This window comes from Bactrocera neohumeralis, chromosome 4 (genome assembly GCF_024586455.1).
Source record: "Bactrocera neohumeralis isolate Rockhampton chromosome 4, APGP_CSIRO_Bneo_wtdbg2-racon-allhic-juicebox.fasta_v2, whole genome shotgun sequence".
Classification (NCBI taxonomy): Eukaryota; Metazoa; Arthropoda; class Insecta; order Diptera; family Tephritidae; genus Bactrocera; species Bactrocera neohumeralis.
The window spans coordinates 30,365,492-30,387,405 of record NC_065921.1 but is presented as its reverse complement, the minus strand read 5'-3'; the positions used below and the strand labels follow the sequence as shown (position 1 = coordinate 30,387,405).

Below are 21,914 nucleotides of genomic sequence, written 5' to 3'. Positions count from 1 at the left end.
ATTTCTTTGGATTTATTTCTAATGTAGCACCTTTATCTGCTTCTTTGTATTTCGTTAATAAGTTATTCCAACTTTTATTTTTCTCAATTTTATTTTTATATTTATGACTTTTCGTTTGGCAAATTGCCACTTAATTTTTTATAAGATCAATAAATTCTGTTACGAAATCTTTATTAAGGGGGAGCCGGCTTTTGAATCCTCAAACAATCGATTTTTTTTTGCTTAAGTCTCTTTAAAAATTATCTAAGAATATGTCCCCAAAGTTATAGATGGGAATTCGCAATATTATCGAAGCTAGAAGGGAAATAGTGACCGGGCGTCTAGCAGATACATATGTATGTATATGAGCGCTTGGGCAAAAAGCGAAAACTTTGAAGCGTGATTTCTCGGTTTTTCATTTTTACGATTATGTTTAATTGACGGGGAGGATAGAAAACCGTCGTATGGAATTGGGGCAAAGTTTATTATCTTTGGCATAAAACTATCTTCTATTTAAACTAAAAAAACTAGGAAAAGTCAAGTTTGAACATATTTTAAACCACACGAAGTAAAATTTATTTGGTCAATACAATGTTTTTTTAATTTTTAAAAAATTTGTAACATTTTACACTCTTTTTTGGAATTTTCTTAGTTTAACTAGAAGATAAATTATTAAAAAATATTGAAATTTTCAACTATAAAAACAAATATCTTGAAAATTATGAGTCTATGTATGTATATATTCGATTTGCAGAACCTCCTTTATCCGCGCATACCCATTTTTGTTCTTAAGTTTTCCCATTTGTTAAGAATATTTTATAGTACCCCTGTGAATACGTCTATTAAGGGTTTCACCGAAAATATTGTAACATTTATCAAATTCAAATTGATTTACTATCGATAGTCCGCTCGATAATTTTGTAACTTTATTTCTTTTCCTTATCGCGGTGGGTTAGATTTGACCTGTTAGTAACATTAATTTTAATTTATGTAATATTATAATTCGAGAAGATTAATTACATCTCTTCTTTACTCCTGTTTGAACGATTTCATGTATTGAAATTTGGAACTGTACTTGTAGAACTACATTACATTGTGAACGTGTTGTGTAACTTGGGATTTTCAATTGATCCTGCATTTTATAAGTGGAACAATGGCTCAAGAAAACGAATTGCAGAGCAAGGAAAGAGCGGTTTCAGGAGATGATATGTCGTCGGCATCTACAGATAGGAGTAAAGTTTTAACCGAAAATATTCAATCGAATGGTATGTTAATCGGCTTTATGTAATATGTCTATTTTTAAAGCATTTCTTGACATGGGAGCATTAGTTCCTGAACATGTAAAATTTCCTAAGGGCCTAATAAATCCATTTTACTCTTTCTATTATTAGCATACATTATGGCTTAACGTAACCTGCAAGTCGCACGTGATTTGTAGCGCTTGAAATGAGACGCTATGAATTATCTCTTCATCTAAAAAAAACTATTGTGTTTTTTTATCACTCATTCGAACAAAGCATAAGTTTTTTTCTATAAAATAAGCAACATAAAATTTAATGAAAGGCTTATTGAGATATTCGATGCTATTTGTTGTTTTTGAGTCTACTTTGAAGTTAAAAAATTGACGGTTTTTAAATAAATTAAGTGGGAAAACTTTAGAATACCTCGTAATTCTGGATAAAACCCCTATTTCGGGGTTAAGATAGATATGCGCTGATAGAGCAAATTGTCCAGTTCAATAAAATATACATATAAACGTAGTTGCCGCTGAATTATGATTTTTGAGATATTTGCATTTAAAGTTCAAAAATTCAGCTCTTCTTAAATTTTTGAAATTATATATTTTTCTCAATCTGGTGAACCTTCTCTATCTGTACATACCTATTTTAATCCCGAAATCGGAGGATGCTAACCTAAACCAAACCGTGATTCTTTTCTACATCTTTATTATTCCTGGAACAGGATATGTTAATACCAGAATTCTGTACCAGAATATTGATACAGTCACAAGTCTCTAAATTTGAGATTTCCAATTGGAGCCAATTTTTGTGACTTCTGAAGTCATTCGATTTTGCAATTGAGTTTGTAACAGTCACAAAATTTCTCAATTTGAAACGAATAGGTCTAATCAACGGTTTCATTTCGTTATTTAGAGAAGTATATATTTAAACTTGAATGAAAATAAATATGTCGGCACGATTCCGATTACTTTGGCGGAGGGTTAAAAAAACCGAATTTCCGTATAAATGGGGTATGTGCGGATAGGGGAGCTTCTCCAGAGAAGAAATACCCAAAAATAATATAAAAATAACTTTTATTTTTTAAAATATTCACGATTAAAAGTTCAAAAATTTGCACTAATAACACATGGTATTTCTCTATGTTTCACTAAATTTTTTCACGTTTTTCACTCTGTATATTTAAATATACACTCTAAACATTGAAATAAGTTCACATTTCACTTTTATTTTGCTATATTTTACCTAAATTTATTAATTTAAAAATCACTTAGCACACTCATCGTTGAAAAGGTTAGATTGTTTACAATTATGTGGAAAACGAACCTTGAAACATCTTAAACAGCAAATATGTAGGATTTTTAACAATTGTTCTTTGTTTGTTTTTTCGTGTGATTCTTTTTTCTATATTAACTATAAAAAATACTCTTTACTACTACTTTCGCGTAGTACTCCAACTCTGCGTTGGCGGCCTTCGGCCGCGCTTTAAAAAATAACCCTGGTCGAGCGAATACCCGGGGTGACTCTAGTACTTTCGCGTAGTACTCCTTTCTACGTTGGCGGCCTTCGGCCGCGCTTTAAAAAAAAACCCTGGTCGAGCGAATACCCGGGGTGACTGAAGTACTTTCGCATAGTACTCCTTTCTGCGTTAAAATAAAAAAAATATATTGAGTTTCGTTATAAAGTGGTTATATTTTTTGGTTATCTTGCACTGATATTGAAACAAAATTTGAGTTTTCGTTATAAAATGGTTAAATTTTGGTTATTATATCTGTCAGCTCTTTCCATTTATTTTTGATAATACGTTTTTTTGTATATTAGGTGACAATAAGTGAAAATAATATTAGGTGACTTATTTGTTTATTAAATTAAATAAAAAACATATCCACATGAATGGATAGAGGAATTTTTGGGAAAAAAGGCATTTCAGCGAATTTCCTTATTATCACATGGCAGCGCTCCATTTCGTCGTAATTCTTAGCACACACATGATGCTCACTACGAGTGTAAAATGTAATTTTTAAAATAAAGATTTCTTCGGTAAAAAAAGTGTTAAAAGTGTAAAATGTGGATTTATTTAAAAGTTTATAGTTTAATTTAATTAATTTGAAGTGGAAAATATGAGTAAAGTGTGTTTAATGTGGTAAAATAGCTTGTTGAAATGTCCGGATTTTGGGAATTTTTGAACTTTAAGGTCGAATATCTCGTAAACTAAGCGTTTGCGGTACCTATAATTGTGCCAATATGTCGATAACAAATTTTAAATTTTCTATATCACAGCCAAAAAGCATAAGTACCAGAGAACTTCAACAAGTAATTAATTTTTGTTCCGAATATAGTATTGACCCGTTACTCTGTCTAGTTCTTTAAGTTCGATCCATGTACACGAATCGAACCGTTTGTGATCGGCGTGTGGCTTAATCTCTGAAGAAATTGTTCAGATCGAATCACTGTAACATATGTATAGTTGTCATAAAAACTGAAAGATCGGAGTCAAATGCTTGAATTGAAAACTTTCTTCATTCGAATCTAATTTAAATTTGAAGAGCTTGATGAAGATCGAGTTACGATAGCTTATAGCAGCCATTTAAACTGACAGATCAAAGTTCTTGTTATGAATCTCCTAAAACTAAACGAGATAGATATAGGGTTATACAGTATTGGACAAAACTAAAGCACCTCTACTGTGTTTTTTTATGTCTAAATTTTAGAAAAATATAATATATACTATATATGTTAATTAAATAATAAAAAATATAACATTTGTTATATATTCTTTCGAGATAAAAAATTTTAAACAAAAAACTTTTCAAAAGTATAGATCTGAGTGGCAAAACTGTTGTTAGGAAAAATAGTACCGCCCTGCTCTAAAAGTACTTTATTCGTTGAAGACGTTAACAATAAACCGGTACAAATATTCATGACACATTTTATAAAGAGATTATTGACGTTTTCACTGTTCAGTTGCGATTTAGAGTTTAAGAATCAAAATTGTTGGAAAATACTTATTATACTTAAGCGACTTTATAAATAATATAATAGGTGATTGGCAAAACGATTTATCTCAACATAAAATTAGTTAAAAATATTCGGTGAAAAGATCAGTGGTGCCCCCGATTAATAAATAAATTTCAGCCAACAGGCATTGTACTTATATACATATATCTCGATTGCAGCATTCAGAAATTGAATACCATTTTATTCTCAGACGAATCGAAATATAATATTAAAGATTCGGATGGCATAAGATGTGTGAGAAGGCCGAAAGGACAAGGACTCAAACCTAAGTATTATGTTGCGACCATTAAATATGGCGGTGGTAACGTTACAGTCTGGAGCTTTTTCTGTGGGCACGGGACTGGACCGATTCATATAATAAATGGAATAAGAGACCGGTTTGTTTACACCGACATTTTAAAAAACGGGATGCTTCCGTATGCTGAAAAGGATATGCCACTATAATGGTAGTTCCAGCAGGATAATGATCCTAAGCATAACTCTAGGCATTACAAAACTTGGTCGTGAAGTTACAAAGCATATGTTTTAAATGTTCCGGCGTAATCACTCGATGTCAAATCCATCGAGAACTTATGGGAGCTCGTTAGGTCCAATATAAATAGGGAAAACTGTAAAACCAAGGATCAACTTTTAGAACTGGGTGGAATGGCATACAACATGATATATAGTAAATAATTTAATTTCTTCTGTGCCTAAAAATGCGTGGATGACGAGAAATGTTGAAATCCGGCTGACTGTCTGCCTGTCCGTCCGTGCAGGCTGTAACTTGAGGAAAAAATTGAGATACCTCGATGAAATTTGGTATGTGGGTTCCTAAGTACAAAAAATCGGACCACTGCCACGTCCACAAATCGCCATTAACCGAAAACACATAAAGTGCCACAACAACGCACTAAATTAAGATATAAAGCTGTAATTCGGTACAAAAGATCGCAGTAGCAAGGGGCATCTGTGGGTAAATTTTTTTGAAAAAGTGGGCGTGGCCCCGCCCTCTAACAAGTTTAATGTATATATCTCTTAAACCACTTAAGCTACAACAACCAAGTTTGCTTTGTGCAAATCTTATAAGAGCTTCTACCGATAGTGTGAAAATGGATGAAAACGGAAGAAGCCGTGGCTAAACGGCTCAATGTAACAATCTCAAAAAATTTTAAACATCGAGTCTCTTCTATTACAATCCAAATAAAAAGTTGAAATTAAATCAATGCAGTGGATCTAGGTGCGGTCGAAAATGGGTTAAATCACCTCTTAACCTTTTTATTTTATTTTTTCTTATATTTCATAAAAGACACAAAATTTTGGGATTTCCTTTTAAGAATTCCTGCATTGAAAGAAATCGCTTCGAAAAAATAGAAAATATTCCTTGGTTTCTCATGAATTTTAAACCCCTGAATTTATGTTTGATCAACATTTCCTTGTCGCTATTTTCGAAGACCGCAGTTTCAAAACATTTGATTTGAAAGATTGCTGAATGACCCACTTCAAATTCCTTTGCGATAGATGAGTTATTCCACCTTTCTCCTCAATCGTAAATGTTTTACTACGTTGAGATGACATTTTTATACTCTTGCAACCTTTTGCTAATAGTATAATAGTTTTGTGCGCCTAACGGTTGTACGTATCATCTAAAACTAATCGAGATAGATTTATGGTTATGTATATATAAATAATCAGGATGACGAGGAAAGTTGAAATCCGAGTGACTGTTTGTCTGTTCGTCCGTATGTCAGTGCAAGCTGTAAAATGAGTAAAAATTGAGATATCTTCATGAAACTTGGTATGCAGGTTTCTTAGCACAAACAAATTTAGGAGTTCGTAGATGGACGTAATCGGACCATTAACCGAAAATCTATAAAGTGACAAAACTAAGTACTAAATTAAGATATAAAGTAGTAATTGGTACAGGGGATCGCAGTAGCAAGGAACAGCTTTTGGGAAACAATTTTGAAAAAGTGGGCGTGGTCCCGCCCTCTAATAAGTTTAATGTACATTTCTCCTAACCACTAATATTATGGAAACTCCTACCGAAAGTGTGAAAATGGATGAAATGGGATGATAACCTCGATACTTCTCATATAACGGTACTGGTAAAAACTACTAAAAGTGCAATAAGTCAATAACTAAATACGACAGAAACATTAAATTTTACCTCCGATATGGTATGAGAGGCTTTAAAAGAGCCGGTGTAAAAATTGTACGATGGGCGTGGCACCACCCAATTTCTGGTGAAATCCCATATCTCGGGACCCGACCGACCGTTAATTAGTACTTAGCATTTTTCTCATATTCCTATGTCACACATTCCTACAAAGTATGCCACCTTCTGACCAAAAATTGTCCAAATCCAACTAAAACTGAACCGAATATGTGAACGCCACCATCTGTAGTCGACTTTTGCCCGAAAAAATCGGTGATGGTGCATTATCGCACTTCTTTGTTCAATAAATTCAGACATAGTAAAAATCAAAGAATTCACTTTTGGAGCCTCACGAAACGACGAGTATCTCAAATATTAATGAATATTTTGACGTGAAATTTAGCATAGACTTCACTAACAGTACTACCAAATTACAGAAAAAAAATTACCGATTCGAAAAACAACCGAAGTATAAATTAAAAATTACCTTTCAATTTGACCACTATTTCCCTGGCTTTGATTCCTGCAAGTTGCAAGAGTATAAAAATACTCAAGTGACAAACGCAAAGAAGTGCGTGACCTTCAAGCGTCAATAAATCACTGAGATTCAGAACAAAAACGAGCCACGTGTCGAGCAAGGTCGGAAATCAACCAACATTACCGGAGGTGTATAGAGTTATGTCAGGATTTTTATTGAGGGGTTATATAAAGTTAGAAGACCGAAAAGAGCGAAATTTCCAGATTTTTTGCTGAGAAAAATTTTAAATTTATTGATCCAAAAATCTTTTAACTGTATTTTAAGGCTTAGTGTTCGTAAAAATATTTGTTTGGAAAGGAACTACAGCTGATCTCTGGGAGCTCCTCTCAAAAAAAGCGTTTTGCGGTGACCATTATGTCTCTGAACTGAATCCTCTGAATTAAAAAAAAAAACATATTTCGTTAAAGTAATATTAAATCTAGTAATTAATTGGAGGAATAAGCAAAATAAAATTGTTTGACAAAATGGCGGTTTCTAAAAAACAATAAATTTTTAACTAAAATTTCAGACTTATATTGTTTAAAAAAAATATTTATTCATTTAAAAAATGTTATTAAATATTAAAAAATATATTTACGAACCACGTCTGAAATGCACTTCCAAGCACTCCTTTCTGAAATAAATAAAATAAATCGATAATAATATATAAATAAAATAAAAATAAATCGATTTTTTTTGAAAATTCTAACTATGTATGTATATAACCCCATAATGTGTCAATAAGGGTGTAAATAAATACATTTTCTCAACTTTAAATGCAAATATATTAAAAATGGGTAAATTTTCCTGGACAGTATTTTAATATATTCTTATAAAATATATCTATAAAACCTTTTAAGTGTGCAATTCTCATGACAAAGTATAAATACATCTTGTATATTGATTTTGTTCGGTTAGTTTGAATGGCATAAAGTGAATATTAATTGATTTTGTTTTTATTTTTATAATTATTACATTAATTATTCCTTTTAAATGAGTAAAAAATTAAAAAAATTAACTTATTGAAAAAAATTATATATACATATATACATATAGTATATGTATATAAGGGCTCGAAAAAGTTAAGATCTGTGATAAAATGCTGTTATTGGATATATTATCATTATTATTTGCTTTTAAAGCAAAAGTAAATTTTTTTGATGTTTCAGCTGTAATTTTAGGATTTTCTTGTTGTTGATGTTTATTGTTTTTTGTTCTCAAGTCTACAGAACCTTCTACTTAAGAGGATAAAGCAGTCTTTCGGACAATAAAAATACACAACGTTGAGCTATCCAACGTAGTTTTTTATGTTATAGGAGTGCAAAAAGGGCGTACATTTTCTTAAAGAAAAGATTGACGAGACTGCGATTACTACTATTATAAGTAGTAAGTGAAACGCCCTTAAAACGGTGTTTCATTGCTATAAATACAGCCCTTCAACCACGAAAAAATTAAATAAACCAATTTCTATTTTTTGCTAATAAATTATTATGTTTCCATTAGTAGTATTAAGTGTGAATAGTGGATTTGGCATTGAGTTGGTGTAATAAGAAATAATTTATGGGGTTAATAAAGTCCATGTATCCGAAAAAACTTTTTTCAACTCAGACATCGTATTGAATTGACGATAATCCTCGAAAACCTTTTTTACCAGCCATCCAAAATTATTAACACGCGACAGGAAAGTGAAAAGAGATAACCAAATTTCTTCATCTGTTTCAATAATTTGGCGTGCGATGAAACGAAATCCTAACATTGTACGTGATCAAATGTAGAAAGCTTCTCTCTCATAACATAAAGTGTTCCGTCTCAGTTTTGCCCGAAATCTTGGCTAGTCTTCTGACTTTCTACCAGAACCGACATCCTTCTGGAAGTCGTAACTCTTTTGGAGCATGGGTATGCACTTCAAAATGAATAATGTACTTGCATAGGTTTTGTCGCAATCTTTTTGAAATCATTTATCTCTTCGTGCCTATTGGCACAGATTACTTCGCGGAATTAATTCTCGTGCAGATTTTAATTCAAGAACATAATTTTTTGTGTTGTTGAAAAATAAATAATTAAAAGTACTTCAGTGAAAGAAATAGTATAAAATGGGATCCGGAAAGCATACTACAATAGAAGAATGGGGAATAATTTGGAACATGTATAAAGAAGGCGCAAAAAGTGGCCGAAATTGCTAAACTAACGGAAATTTCTCATAAAAAAGTATACAACGCAATCAAATAATGTATGGAGAACTCCCAAGTATTGGTCAATGGCAGGATTCGGATGCCAAGACCGCGTAAAACGGATGCGCGTACAAACGCTGCTACAGTAATATTCGCCAAAAAAGATCCATTTAAATCATCACGGCATATAGCTTGCTCGGACCCATATCGAGGAAGAAAGCACTCCTTTAAAAAAAAAAAAAATACTTCAAAACAACTAATCTTCGCCAAAGCTCATCAAGAGAAAAACTTAAATTTTTGAAAAAAGGGGGTTTTGGAGTAACGAAACAAAGGTTAACAGGATAGGACCAGATAGAAGAATATTTGTACAAGAATATAACCCTAGGTACACTCAGAAAACGATTAAATTACGTTACAGTATCATAATAGGTTTTAAAAGATAACAAGTGTTTGGGTTTTTTTTAAAGGTCCATCCTTTGCCTTCAATAACAGTACAAAATGAAGTTGCAATTCATTGCTAAAAAAATACTCATCAAAATGCGAAAACTTTGGTATATTGAGCTGGATTGATAGTTAGTGGATTGATAGTTAGTGGAATTACAGCCACTTTTAGCCATTTTTCATACATTTCCCAAATTACTAGATTTTCTTCTATCATGATATATTTACCAGATCCCATTTTATACTGAAATACTTTTAATTACTCATTCTTCAAAAACACAATAAATGATTATTTTTTATTTAAATCTACGCGATTACCACTTCTGCAAAGTAATATGTGTCTTAAATTATTCTTCAAAAGCTTTGTCATCCCCCTCAAAGTAATCCTCCTTAGAGCCAATACACTTGTGCCAACGTTTTTTCTATTATTTGAAAAAGTTGATAGAGCCAATTTCCGGAATAGCCCTCAATGCGTGTAGCGAATCACGTTTAACGGCTTCAATTGACTTAAAACGGTTTCCGTAGAGCGGTCGTTTGAGTTTGCTGAATAGCCAGAAGTCATACGGAGCTTTTGGTATATTTAATTCGATCCGAGTGGAAGTCATCCGATTACACCCATCAACGAATTCATTCTCACTTTTTTCCAAGAAACACGTGAACCAAGTTTCATTAGGATATCTCATTTTTTACTCAAGTTACAGCTTGCACAGACACAACGGGACAGAACGACAAACGGACGGACGGTTAGACAGACATCCGGATTTCAACTCGACATCCTGACCATTTATATATAGTATTTATGTATAACCTTCTATCTATCTTAATTAGTTTTAGATGAAACAACAGCAATAAAAATATCACTTATTTTTTCTGCGATTTTGTCCTCGCTGTATGCATTGTAAACTTTGTAACAGAACTTAGACTAAGTATATCTTACTACTTATACATGTAGTTGTAAGTGTTATCAAACTGTATAAATAAATAAACTTAGTATATGTCTTTGTGTCTTCTTATAGGAAAAGAAGAGAAAAAACCAATCAATGAATTGAGTGAAAATTCTGTATTAGCATCAACTCCCAGAAATGAAAATAAAACCAATGAAAATGTTGAGAGTGGATCAAGTGAGTTAGTTGACGGTGAAGAATATTCGCTTTCATCCGAGTCTATAGATTTAGAAACGCTTCACGATGTTGGTATCACAGTACATATACAGAGCCCAGGTGCTGAATTGCTTTCAGTACAGTTGTCTAGTATGGAGTTGGTGCAAGAAATACATCAATTACTCATGGATCGAGAAGATACTTGTCACCGTACCTGTTTTTCTTTACAGTTAAATGGAATAACTTTAGATAATTTTGCTGAACTAAAAACAATTGAAGGTTTAAAACACGGATCAACAATTAAAGTTATCGAAGAACCTTACACGATGCGTGAGGCGCGTATTCATGTACGCCATGTGCGTGATTTATTAAAAAGTATGGACCCTTCGGATGCTTATAGTGGTATTGAATGTAATTCTCTGACGTTTTTGCATACTATAACACAAGGAGACTTACTCGAAAAGAAAAAATCGCGATCTGATTCAGTAGATTGTACACCACCAGATTATGTAATGCCCGGCGTGAAAGAAGCTCCACTAATACCTTTGCAACCAGGTTTAAAAAATTCAAGAGGACCACAAGCACTTAAAATATTAACCACCTCTGCATGGAATCCTCCTCCAGGACCTCGTAAACTGCATGGAGATCTTATGTACTTATATGTTGTAACCATGGAAGAGAAACGATTTCACATATCTGCTTGTCCTAAGGGATTCTATATAAACCAATCTACAGACGAAGTGTTTAATCCTAAACCAGACAATCCCAGCCATTTGAATCATTCGTTAATAGATTTACTCTCACAAATTTCGCCATCTTTTAAGCGTGCATTTCAACAAATGCAAAAAAAGCGTACTTTACGTCACGCATTCGAACGGGTTGCTACGCCTTATCAATTATATCAGTGGACTGCACCACAATTAGAGCATACAATTGATGCGATTCGTGCTGAAGATGCTTTTTCATCAAAGCTTGGGTAAGCACTTTGCTAATTTTTGAAGTAATACATATTAATAATTTTCTTTATAGCTATGAGGAACACATCCCTGGACAGACACGTGATTGGAATGAAGAGTTGCAAACAACTCGTGAATTGCCACGTAAAACTTTACCAGAACGATTACTTCGCGAGCGAGCTATTTTTAAAGTACATGGAGACTTTGTAATTGCGGCAACACGCGGAGCTATGGCTGTTATAGATGGTAATGTTTTGGCTATAAATCCTGGAGAGGATCCAAAAATGCAAATGTTCATATGGAACAATATATTTTTCTCGTTGGGATTTGATGTACGAGATCATTATAAGGACTTGGGTGGTGATGTAGCCGCCTTTGTAGCGCCTCGAAATGATCTTCATGGGGTACGTGTTTATAGTGCCGTAGATATAGAGGGCCTTTATACATTGGGAACAGTAGTAATAGATTATCGTGGTTATAGAGTAACCGCTCAATCCATTATTCCTGGAATTTTGGAGAGAGAACAAGAGCAATCTGTTGTTTATGGTTCCATTGATTTTGGAAAAACTGTTCTAAGCCATCCAAAGTATCTTGAATTACTACGGAAGGCCGGTAAGCATTTAAAGATTATGCCGCATTCTGTACTAAATGAACGCGATGAACCCGTAGAGCTCTGCTCCTCTGTCGAATGTAAAGGCATCATAGGTAACGATGGCAGACATTATATTCTAGATCTACTGCGAACGTTTCCCCCAGACGTAAATTTTTTAGTTCTGGATGATATCCATATTAGTCCTGATTTGCAAGCTTTAGGTTTTCCAATAGAGCATAAACATAAACTTTCCTGTTTAAGACAAGAGCTACTTGAAGCGTTTATAGAAGACCGTTATGTTACTTTTATACGAAGCGCAGCTCAACACTTACAAAGTTGCAATTCACAAAAGCCAGCGCTTGGAAATAATAATGATTTACGCTGTGAAGTATTGCAATCAGAAGAGGAAAACCAAATATCAACAAAATCGAACAATAAAGCCAACGACGTTATGTCGGAGGCCCTAGACGTTATCAAAGAAGCACAGTTTAAAGTGGCTGCTTCTGATGAGACCCAGGCTGCTGATGTTGTGAAACACGCGTGCGCAGCTGTTGGTTCTTTAAAAGAGCAAGAGTTCGACTTTCGTTTCAATCCGGACGTATTTTCGCCAGGAATACGTCATGTGGATGATTCAAGTTCTCATAACTCAATTTCTAAGCAAAAAAAACTTATACAGGATGCTGCTGAATTTTTGGTTACAAAACAATTGCCATCTTTTATTAAAGAACATATGAATCATTCGTCACCACCGATGGATGGTACAAGTTTAACAGAGGCTTTACACAGTCATGGCATTAACATTAGGTATGGATATTGACATTATTAATTTTTTTTTTTTTTTTTAATAAACACTGTTTTGTTTGAAGGTATCTTGGAAAAGTAATATATATGTTGGAAAAAATACCTCGCTTGGAATACTTATATAGAATAGCTATTATTGAAATTATAGTTCGTGCTACCAAACATATTTATTATTCATATATGCAAAATACGGATGTTATGCAGTTGTCCAACGCTATTAGTCATTTTCTGAATTGTTTCTTGTCCTCGGGACCTGTACATGCTGCAAGCAATTCCAATGATTCGAGTAAATCTAATCGTCGTGGAAAAAAGAAATATACCAAAATTGCCAATGGATCTGGAAACAAAAACACATCAGTTGGCGATAATAATGATTGGCTACTTGTGACCCCAAAGTCAATATGGAATCAAATAAAAAAAGAAATTAAATCATACTGGGACTATGATCTCAAATGTGATTCAATTGAAACAGCTATCGAAATATATGGTTTCCAACGAATGAGCGTTTTGCGTGCTTTCTGCTTGAAAGTTGGAATACAAGTGTTGTTGCGCGAGTATAATTTTGATTTACGCAATAAATCAACGTTTAACGAAGAGGACATTCTAAATGTTTTTCCAATTGTTAAACATATAAGTCCTCGTGCGTCAGATGCATACAATTTTTATACCACAGGTCAGTCTAAAATACAGCAAGGCCTATTTAAAGAAGGTTATGAGCTTATTAGTGAAGCCTTAAATCTTTTAAATAATGTTTTTGGAGCTATGCATTCCGAAAATGGATCTTGCTTACGTATGTTAGCTCGACTTAGCTACTTGTTGGGAGATCCACAGGAGGCCTTAGCAATTCAGCAGCGCTCAGTAATTATGAGTGAACGCGTTAACGGTATTGATCACCCATGCACCATATTAGAATACGTAAGTCATATGAAATATTGAAAAGAAAAATATTTAAATACATATCTTTTAGACACACTTATCTTTATATTGCTTCGCTAATGGACAAATTGGTGCATCATTGAAACTGCTTTACCGTGCCCGATATTTATTGGTTCTGATATGTGGTGAAGATCATCCAGAAGTTGCCCTCATAGATGTAAAATGTTGTTTTGTCAAAATTTCTTTTTCTGATATATATTTTTTTGCCATTTCAGAGTAATATTAGCCTAATTTTACATGCTGTGGGCGAGTACGAGCTATCTCTACGATTTATTGAACATGCACTGGGATTAAATTTGAAATATTTTGGAGATAAGTCCATGCACGTTGCAGTTAGTTACCACTTAGTTGCCAGAACTCAGTCATGTATGGGTGATTTCCGTTCAGCTCTAAATAACGAAAAAGAAACGTATGCCATTTATAAATCTCAGGTAATACCTTGTAATACATTTTAGAAATGTGTATTTACTACATAATTTTAAAATTCTTAATTTATTCTTTAAAATCTATGTCGTCCCCCTCAAAGTAATCCTCCTTGGGCCCAACGCACTTATGCCAACGTTTTTTTTTCCAATCCCCGAAAGAGCTGTTAAAGTCGGTTTCCGGAATAGTATTCAATGCTACGCGATTCACTTTTAATGACTTCAATTGACTCAAAACCATTTTCTCGGAACGTTTGAGTTTGCTGAATAGCCAGAAGTCACACGGAAATAGATTAGGCAAATACGGGGGTTGTCGCACGATATTTGATGGAAATTTGGCGATAAACTCACGAAAAATCACTACTATATGCGACGGTGCATTGTCGTTGTGCAAAAACCAGAGTTGTCGCCCCCATAATTCCGGCCTCTGTTTACGAACATCTTCGCGCAAACGAAGCATAACACTCAAATAGTATTCCTTAACAGTTTAGCCGGTCGGAAAGAGATTTGAAGTGCATCACACCTCGATAATCGAAGAAAACTATCAACATAACCTTGATTTTTGACCTGCTTTGACGTGGTTTTTTTGGCTTCGGCTCGCTACTGCCACGATATTCGGTCTATTGATCGTTTATTTCCGGGTCGTAAGCATAGATCCAAGACTCATCGTCAGTAATAATACATTTCATGACATCCTGTAGTCGGAAAACATTGTTTCACGGACAATAACGCGACACTGATTTTTCGAAAAAACTGTGTGGTTTTGACACCAATCGTGCTTTTACTTTTCTTAGGCCCAAATGATCTTTCAAAATGGTTTTCATTGATTCTTCCGATATCCCAACGATGCCTGTAAGATCTCTGACTGTTAATCGTCAATTATCAAGCACCAATTCCTTTATTTTATTGACATGTTCATCATCAGTTAATGTTGATAGCCATACTGGACTTGGTTCGTCGTCATTGCGTTCTCGACCCTCTTTGTATAAATTATACCAATCAGAAAACAATTATCACCGCAGGTTTTTTCTAACATTTTGAGCGTTTCGGCACAAGAAATTTTATTCCGCACACACAATTTAATGGAACTTCTTTGTTGAATAATTTCACTCGCCATAAAAGAAGAGTGCTCAGTGCACTTTATTTACTTCATAAAGACAAGCGTATACTAATCACTAATAATTATTTTAAAGTGACATTTGGTGCAGATGTCACTGACGAGTCATACCAACCTAGAATAAAAATATATCGACGAATAGGTTTTCGCGCGAAATTTAAATTAAAAAGTCTTAATATGTTTCGTATCATTGTCTTGTTGCAGTATTCAATCATTGTTATTTGTTGCCATAAAGAATTTCAGCTGACTTCAGTAAACCCTTATTATAAAATTTTGTCATTTTAACGACGTCACTCATCTTTAAATACATTACATTGGATAGGTAGAAATAAATTGAGGCTTGTACCGCGAGTTAAGGTCTATTTTACTCAATCCTTTTGATAGTTGAAACAATCGGTCTTACGATTATGGTATACATCCACCTGATAATCCTTGGCTTGCAGCCCCAGGATTTTCCAGATTTTTTCGATTCCCCCGATGGGTGCTTTTGTGGCTTTGCTAATGGTCAGATCCACATGCCGCTGCCACTGTAGAGTGGTATTCAAAGTGTAGGCTATCTCTTATCAACAAAATAAGGTGGGGCAATAAGACTTGCCATACCTCTTGCAGAAGTGCTACAAAGACGCTACCTGGGAAGGAGGCGTGTTTGTTGTACTTTTTTGCACTGTAACAGGAATGTGAGGTTAATATTAGCTACAGAACTTGGTTGAAATTGGTCGCGTAGGTCTGGAGGTATGTGATTTCACCTAAAGGTGGGCGGTGACACGCCAAATGTCGTTTGACACCAGCTCCTATAAAGACCTCGTGTACCATCCTGGATGTAAAGTTTAATCATTTCGCGGAAAACTGTTAAATTTTTTTTTGCTAATTAACACTTGTCCAATTTTGATTTCTGACGTGTACAATTCGGTCAGTTTTTTCGATCTTTTTAATGTGAAGAAAAATGAGTACTCAGTGAAGGGTGAATCATGTTATTGTTTTCAGTATCTTCAGCAGAAAGAAATGGAAAACAGAATATTTTCTGTATTTACAGTTATTGATATGTATTTCACTTTGATCAACATTTTCGCTTCGTTGAGTACAACGGTATTTAGTAAAAGAGTGTAATAGTTGAAGGCAGCCGTCCTGAAGCCATCATTAGATATTGTGCTCCCATGTCAGAATATTTGACAAAATGTGTGATTTTTTCGAGACCTAAGGTGTTTCTCTAGAGACCATTTCTTCTCGCAACCCTTGAAGAACCTGCCTGGTCTAGGGCAGCTTAAGCAAATGTAGATAATGTTTGCCTAATCTTCCATTGAAAGTAGTTTTTACCTAATTATTGCCTCCTTACATAACTTTACTTGACTTCGGTAAGGATATCCTATAATTTTCCTATTCCTCTGCATCGTGGCTGGTTCTACCTTTGCCGGTCCTTGATACAGTTGGTCTATTGGTTTTCCGCTCAGTTGGTCCCCTCCAAGAGGCGTGATGTTTCGCTTTCTTTGAGCTTATAGTAACCTCTGATATTTGCTAAGGAGGAGTTAACATTATATGTATTTATTATGCATAATATATATAAGAAATTTTTAAGTTTGCTGACACATATTTTTGGATTGCAGTTAGGTGAGGCTCATGAGAAAACCCGAGAGTCTGCGGAATGCTTGCGTCTGCTTACACAGCAAGCTGTACTTTTGCAACGCAAAATGAACGATATATATTCAAATGGCAAATTAGGCACTGGGTTACCTCCAATTCACATACAACCACCGACCATGGGATCGGTTTTGGAGATGCTAAACACAATAAATGGAATATTGTTCGTTCAAATCAGGTAGGTCATAAAGATTTACATAAATATTTATATTTTTTAATTGTGTTTTATTTAGTCAAAAGGATATAGCTAAGGTTCGAACTGAAATAGAGAAACACTTAAAGAATACAAATGACAACACTATCGGAACTGCCCAAAATAATGGTACCTTTGAACATTCGAGTAATATGCCGAATTCTTCACCTAACCTTGAAAAGACTGAGGTATTGGCTAATGGCATTGGTGATAACGTTGGTAAAAGTTGAGTAACCAGTATTTTGTGATTAATATCAGTCATGATATTTACTGATTGTTATAATAAAATGATTCGCCGATCTGCCATTTTTAATTATTTGTATTAATTAATATTAGGGTTAGACACGAGCGTGAAGAACATGGTAAATAAACCAATAATTTAAAAATATATCCAATATTGCAATCAACAAAAATTAGATAAAATTTAACAGTTTCAAAAATTGCCAGGCATTATTGTTTGTAAATTTTATGTTCCATTCCAAAGTCTTCTTTATTTTGGATTCTGGTTTATTTAATTTGTTGAAATTTCTTGAATTATAAACAATATTGTACTATAATAAATTCTATTATTTGACTTCAATCAACTGTTTTATTATAAAGGCAATATGTTACAGCTTACAGCTTTATCGAGAGAGATGTGGAGTATTTTCTAACCAATTTATACACCTATTCAAATCCATTCAGTTAAATTAAGTTTAAGGCAATTTAACTTCAGATAATTTTAACCCTTTTTGGTATCAAGAAATTCAACTATTTTCAATTGCAGTTTTATTAGTGTTGCCAACCTGAAAATGTTTAAACAAAAAATTTAAACAATTCAATTTTTTTAAGTAATAACGCGACTAAACTCGTGTTTCAGTCTAAAAAAAATATATATTAAAATATTAATTTCAATTTTAGTGTCAATGAAATTAAATTAAAAAATATAAAATATAATTTTTTTCATCGCATGTCAGTCTTTTACATTTCGAGCTCATTTTGTAAAGCTCACTAATTTTCAAATGAATTTGTTTATAGCTGAATGTCCCTACAATATGATGCTAACCAATTCACAAATACATTTGTAAAGTTTTACCTCTTGTACTAATACATATCCAGGTGGTACTTGAAATGGAAAACTCTATTGTAAGTGTAGCAACATTCATCATACGAAATTTTTGAATGTGTAAGAATTAGACGCACATATTGACATTTGAAGCAATGTAAATGATTTGAAGAGCGTCAGGTAAGTTACAAATACACCAATTCTTTTTTTACACAGTTTCTTTTTACACGGATTTGAAGTTACACGGCTGAAAAAAATTTTTCTTGTAAAAAATTTTTAATCTAGTACGGTTTCAAAATCACTGTCTTGTAATTATGTTTGTTTTTGCCACACTTAGCACCATTGCTGAAATGAACATACATACATAGTAGTAACTGGAAAATCTAATTATTCGATAACTCTTACCTACACATTTTGTTCGCATGATATTTACATTGCTGAAATGGATATCTCCAGCGATGATACCGACTTTAGTCCAGTTCGTCGCAAACTATTGCGCTTGTTATCAAGTAGCGACGAATAATTATGTAGCTATGTAAATATTTTTTCCTTATTTCTATTCTAATTTTTCTGTTCTTAATTCTGGATTAAGTGATTTCTTTTGTTTTTTGCTTGCTCTACCAATTTTTTACCTGTATGAATTATGCATATTAAGTTTTAATGTTCAATAAAATGCCATATGAACATACGGTCACCTGAAATAAAAAATAACGTATCATCGAAAAATTCAAAATTGAGTTTTTTACTGATTACGATTCACCACATAATCTTATATCGCTCATTTGCTGCAAGACCGGCATAAGTCAAAAAACTCGCTTTGCCAGAAAACGCGTTAAAAGTTTTCATCTGACTCCAACCTTACACGGAAAACAGGAATCATATTCTCTTCTCAAGCGGAGCATATAAGAGGTATTCATGTGAATTTTTCACTCAACATGAAGTATGATATAACGAACAATTCTGCATCATTAACTCAAAAATCACGTTTTTTGATTTATGCCGGTCTTGCAGCAAATGAGCGATATATAAAAATGAAACCGTTTTCGTTGTCACGGCATCACGCGTGAATGGCTGAACCGATTTGGCTGATTGTTTTTTTGTTGTATTTGTTATCATTCGGAGACGGTTCTTATGTAAGAAACAATTACGAAAGTTGCCGGAAAACCCCTAAAAACTGCCCTTTTCTTTTTCCCATACAAACGTTTTATTTTGTATATACATACATACATACATACATATGTACATATATAAGTAAAAATGATTGTTTGTTTGTTAGTAACGCTAATGCACGACAACGTCGGAACCAATCTTCATGAAATCAGAAGTTGTTCGCTGTGGATCTGGAAAGGGTTAGATATAAAACAAAAACCATATACTTTTCATAAGGAAATGTCGAAAAATTGGAAATTTCCAAAAAGTGACTTTTCATACAATCCGTTTTTGCTATGTTTTTCAATATTTTGTTCTGTAAATTATTTGAATCTTTCAATTTCGGTCGCTTGCTTTTTTATTCCGGCTATTTAAAAGAAAAATTATTGAAAATTGTTCAGTGAAAACTTTATGTGTGTTTCAAACGAAGTGATCAATTACAGATTGAAATTTGTTACGGCAACGAAGACATCGCGCTAATATCGGTCGGCGTTCTTTTTGCCAGCTCCCAGGATGCGATGACATATGTACGTGTGGAATTATGGATCGCTGTCAATCAGCAAGCGATCATCACGATAATACAGCAAGATTTTTCAAACAACAGCTACGATTTGATGGACTTTATCTTGAAGCAACGTATGTATATTTTTTTCTTTTTCGTTGAGTGTTTTTTTACGTGGCGGGTCCCAAACCCAGCGCACAACCCTATGTAGGGATGTTTCGCCTTCTCACATTAGCTCGCCTTCGAAAGGATGTTCTTAGGCTACCCAGAAGATACTTGGTCAAAGACCGGAAGTAGTGAGCTGCTTGAGCCATGTGTAAAAGAATCGTTTCTGGCCACTTCAAGTGAATGGCGATCAGAGAACTTTCTCACTTGCGTGAACTTCTACACATGACTCCATCCTAAGTGTGCTATGCCCAATCCATAAAAAAGAGACCCCACAATCTGCGCCAACTACCGTGGGATTAGCCTCCTCAACATCGCATATAAGGTTCTATCGAGCGTATTGTGTGAAAGATTAAAGCCCACCGTCAACAAACTGATTGACCTTATCAGTGTGGCTTTAGACCTGGAAAATCAACAACTGACCAGATATTCACCATGCGCCAAATCTTGGAAAAGACCCGTGAAAGAAGAATCGACACACACCACCTCTTCTTCGATTTCAAAGCTGCTTTCGACAGCACGAAAAGATGCTGCTTTTATGCCGCGATGTCTGAATTTGGTATCCCCGCGAAACTAATACGGCTGTGTAAACTGACGTTGACACCAAAAGCTCCGTCAGGATCGGGAAGGACCTCTCTGAGCCGTTCGATGCCAAACGAGGTTTCAGACAAGGCGACTCCCTATAGTGCGACTTCTTCAATCTGCTCCTGGAGAAAATAGTTCGAGCTGCAGAACTAAATTGAGAAGGTACCATCTTCTATAAGAGTGTACAGCTGCTGGCGTATGCCGATGATATTGATATCATCAATTGAAAAGTAAAGTCCTCTCTCGACGTACAAAAGCTAAACTCTACAAGTCGCTCATAATTCCCGTCCTGCTATATGGTGCAGAGGTTTGGGCGATGACAGCAACCGATGAGTCGACGTTACGAGTTTTCGAGAGAAAAGTTCTGCGAAAGATTTATGGTCCTTTGCGCATTGGCCACGGCGAATATCGCATTCGATGGAACGATGAGCTGTACGAGATATACGACGACATTGACATAGTTCAGCCAATTAAGAGACACTTGGCTAAGTCATGCCATGTGATGAAAACACTCCAGCTCTGAAAGTATTCGACGCAGTACCCGCCGGGAAAGCAGAGGAAGAGGAAGACCTCCACTCCGTTGGAAGGACCAAGTGGAGAAGGACCTGGCTTCGCTTGGAATATCCAATTGGCGCCACGTAGCGAAAAGAAGAAACGACTGGCGCGCTGTTGTTAACTCGGCTATAATCGCGTAAGCGGTGTCTACGTCAATTAAGAAGAAGAAGAACGTATGTATATACAAGTATGGTGCAGTCAGATGCTGGATGTACTCTGTTGAGTTGCAAAAACGAGGTTTGCCGCACGCACACATTCTTCTTTGAATGGTGGATGGTGGTTACACCAGATCAAATTGATGAAATCATTTCTGTGGAAATTCCTCATGCAGAGAAAGATCCAGTATTAAACGAAGTGATGAAAACCAATATGGTTCATGGACCTTGCGGACACCACAATCCCACTTCGGTTTGTATGTCTGACAATAAATGCACGAAACAATATCCACTTGCTTGCAAACTGGAAATGATAGATATCCACTCTATCGTCGTAGCTCATCAGACGACCATACAACTTAGAGTAGTGAATATCGAAGTTGACAACATCGTACTATACTCTCCACTGTTGTGTAATTCACATTCAAAACTCATATCAATATTGGTCTTGAACGATACGGTCGATACGTGAATTGCAATAAAGCGCTTTGTAAGGTATTTACTT

General features: G+C 34.5%; 1 protein-coding gene across 2 annotated transcripts; it reads left to right on the top strand.

Annotated features, from left to right (window-relative positions):
* Positions 1 to 882: 882 nt before the first annotated feature.
* LOC126754762 (protein clueless) lies at positions 883 to 17,566 on the top strand. 2 transcript variants are annotated; one of them, XM_050466861.1, is made up of 9 exons: positions 883 to 944; positions 1,061 to 1,244; positions 10,518 to 11,577; positions 11,631 to 12,953; positions 13,016 to 13,865; positions 13,918 to 14,043; positions 14,102 to 14,317; positions 17,027 to 17,238; positions 17,294 to 17,566. In XM_050466861.1, the coding sequence occupies exons 2-9, from the start codon at positions 1,133 to 1,135 to the stop codon at positions 17,481 to 17,483; spliced, it is 4,089 nt and encodes a 1,362-aa protein (XP_050322818.1). In that variant the 5' UTR covers positions 883 to 944; positions 1,061 to 1,132; the 3' UTR covers positions 17,484 to 17,566. The 2 variants fall into 2 exon arrangements, with proteins under 2 accessions (XP_050322818.1, XP_050322817.1); XM_050466860.1 differs by lacking the exon at positions 883 to 944 and having other exon boundaries at positions 951 to 1,244.
* Positions 17,567 to 21,914: the final 4,348 nt, after the last annotated feature.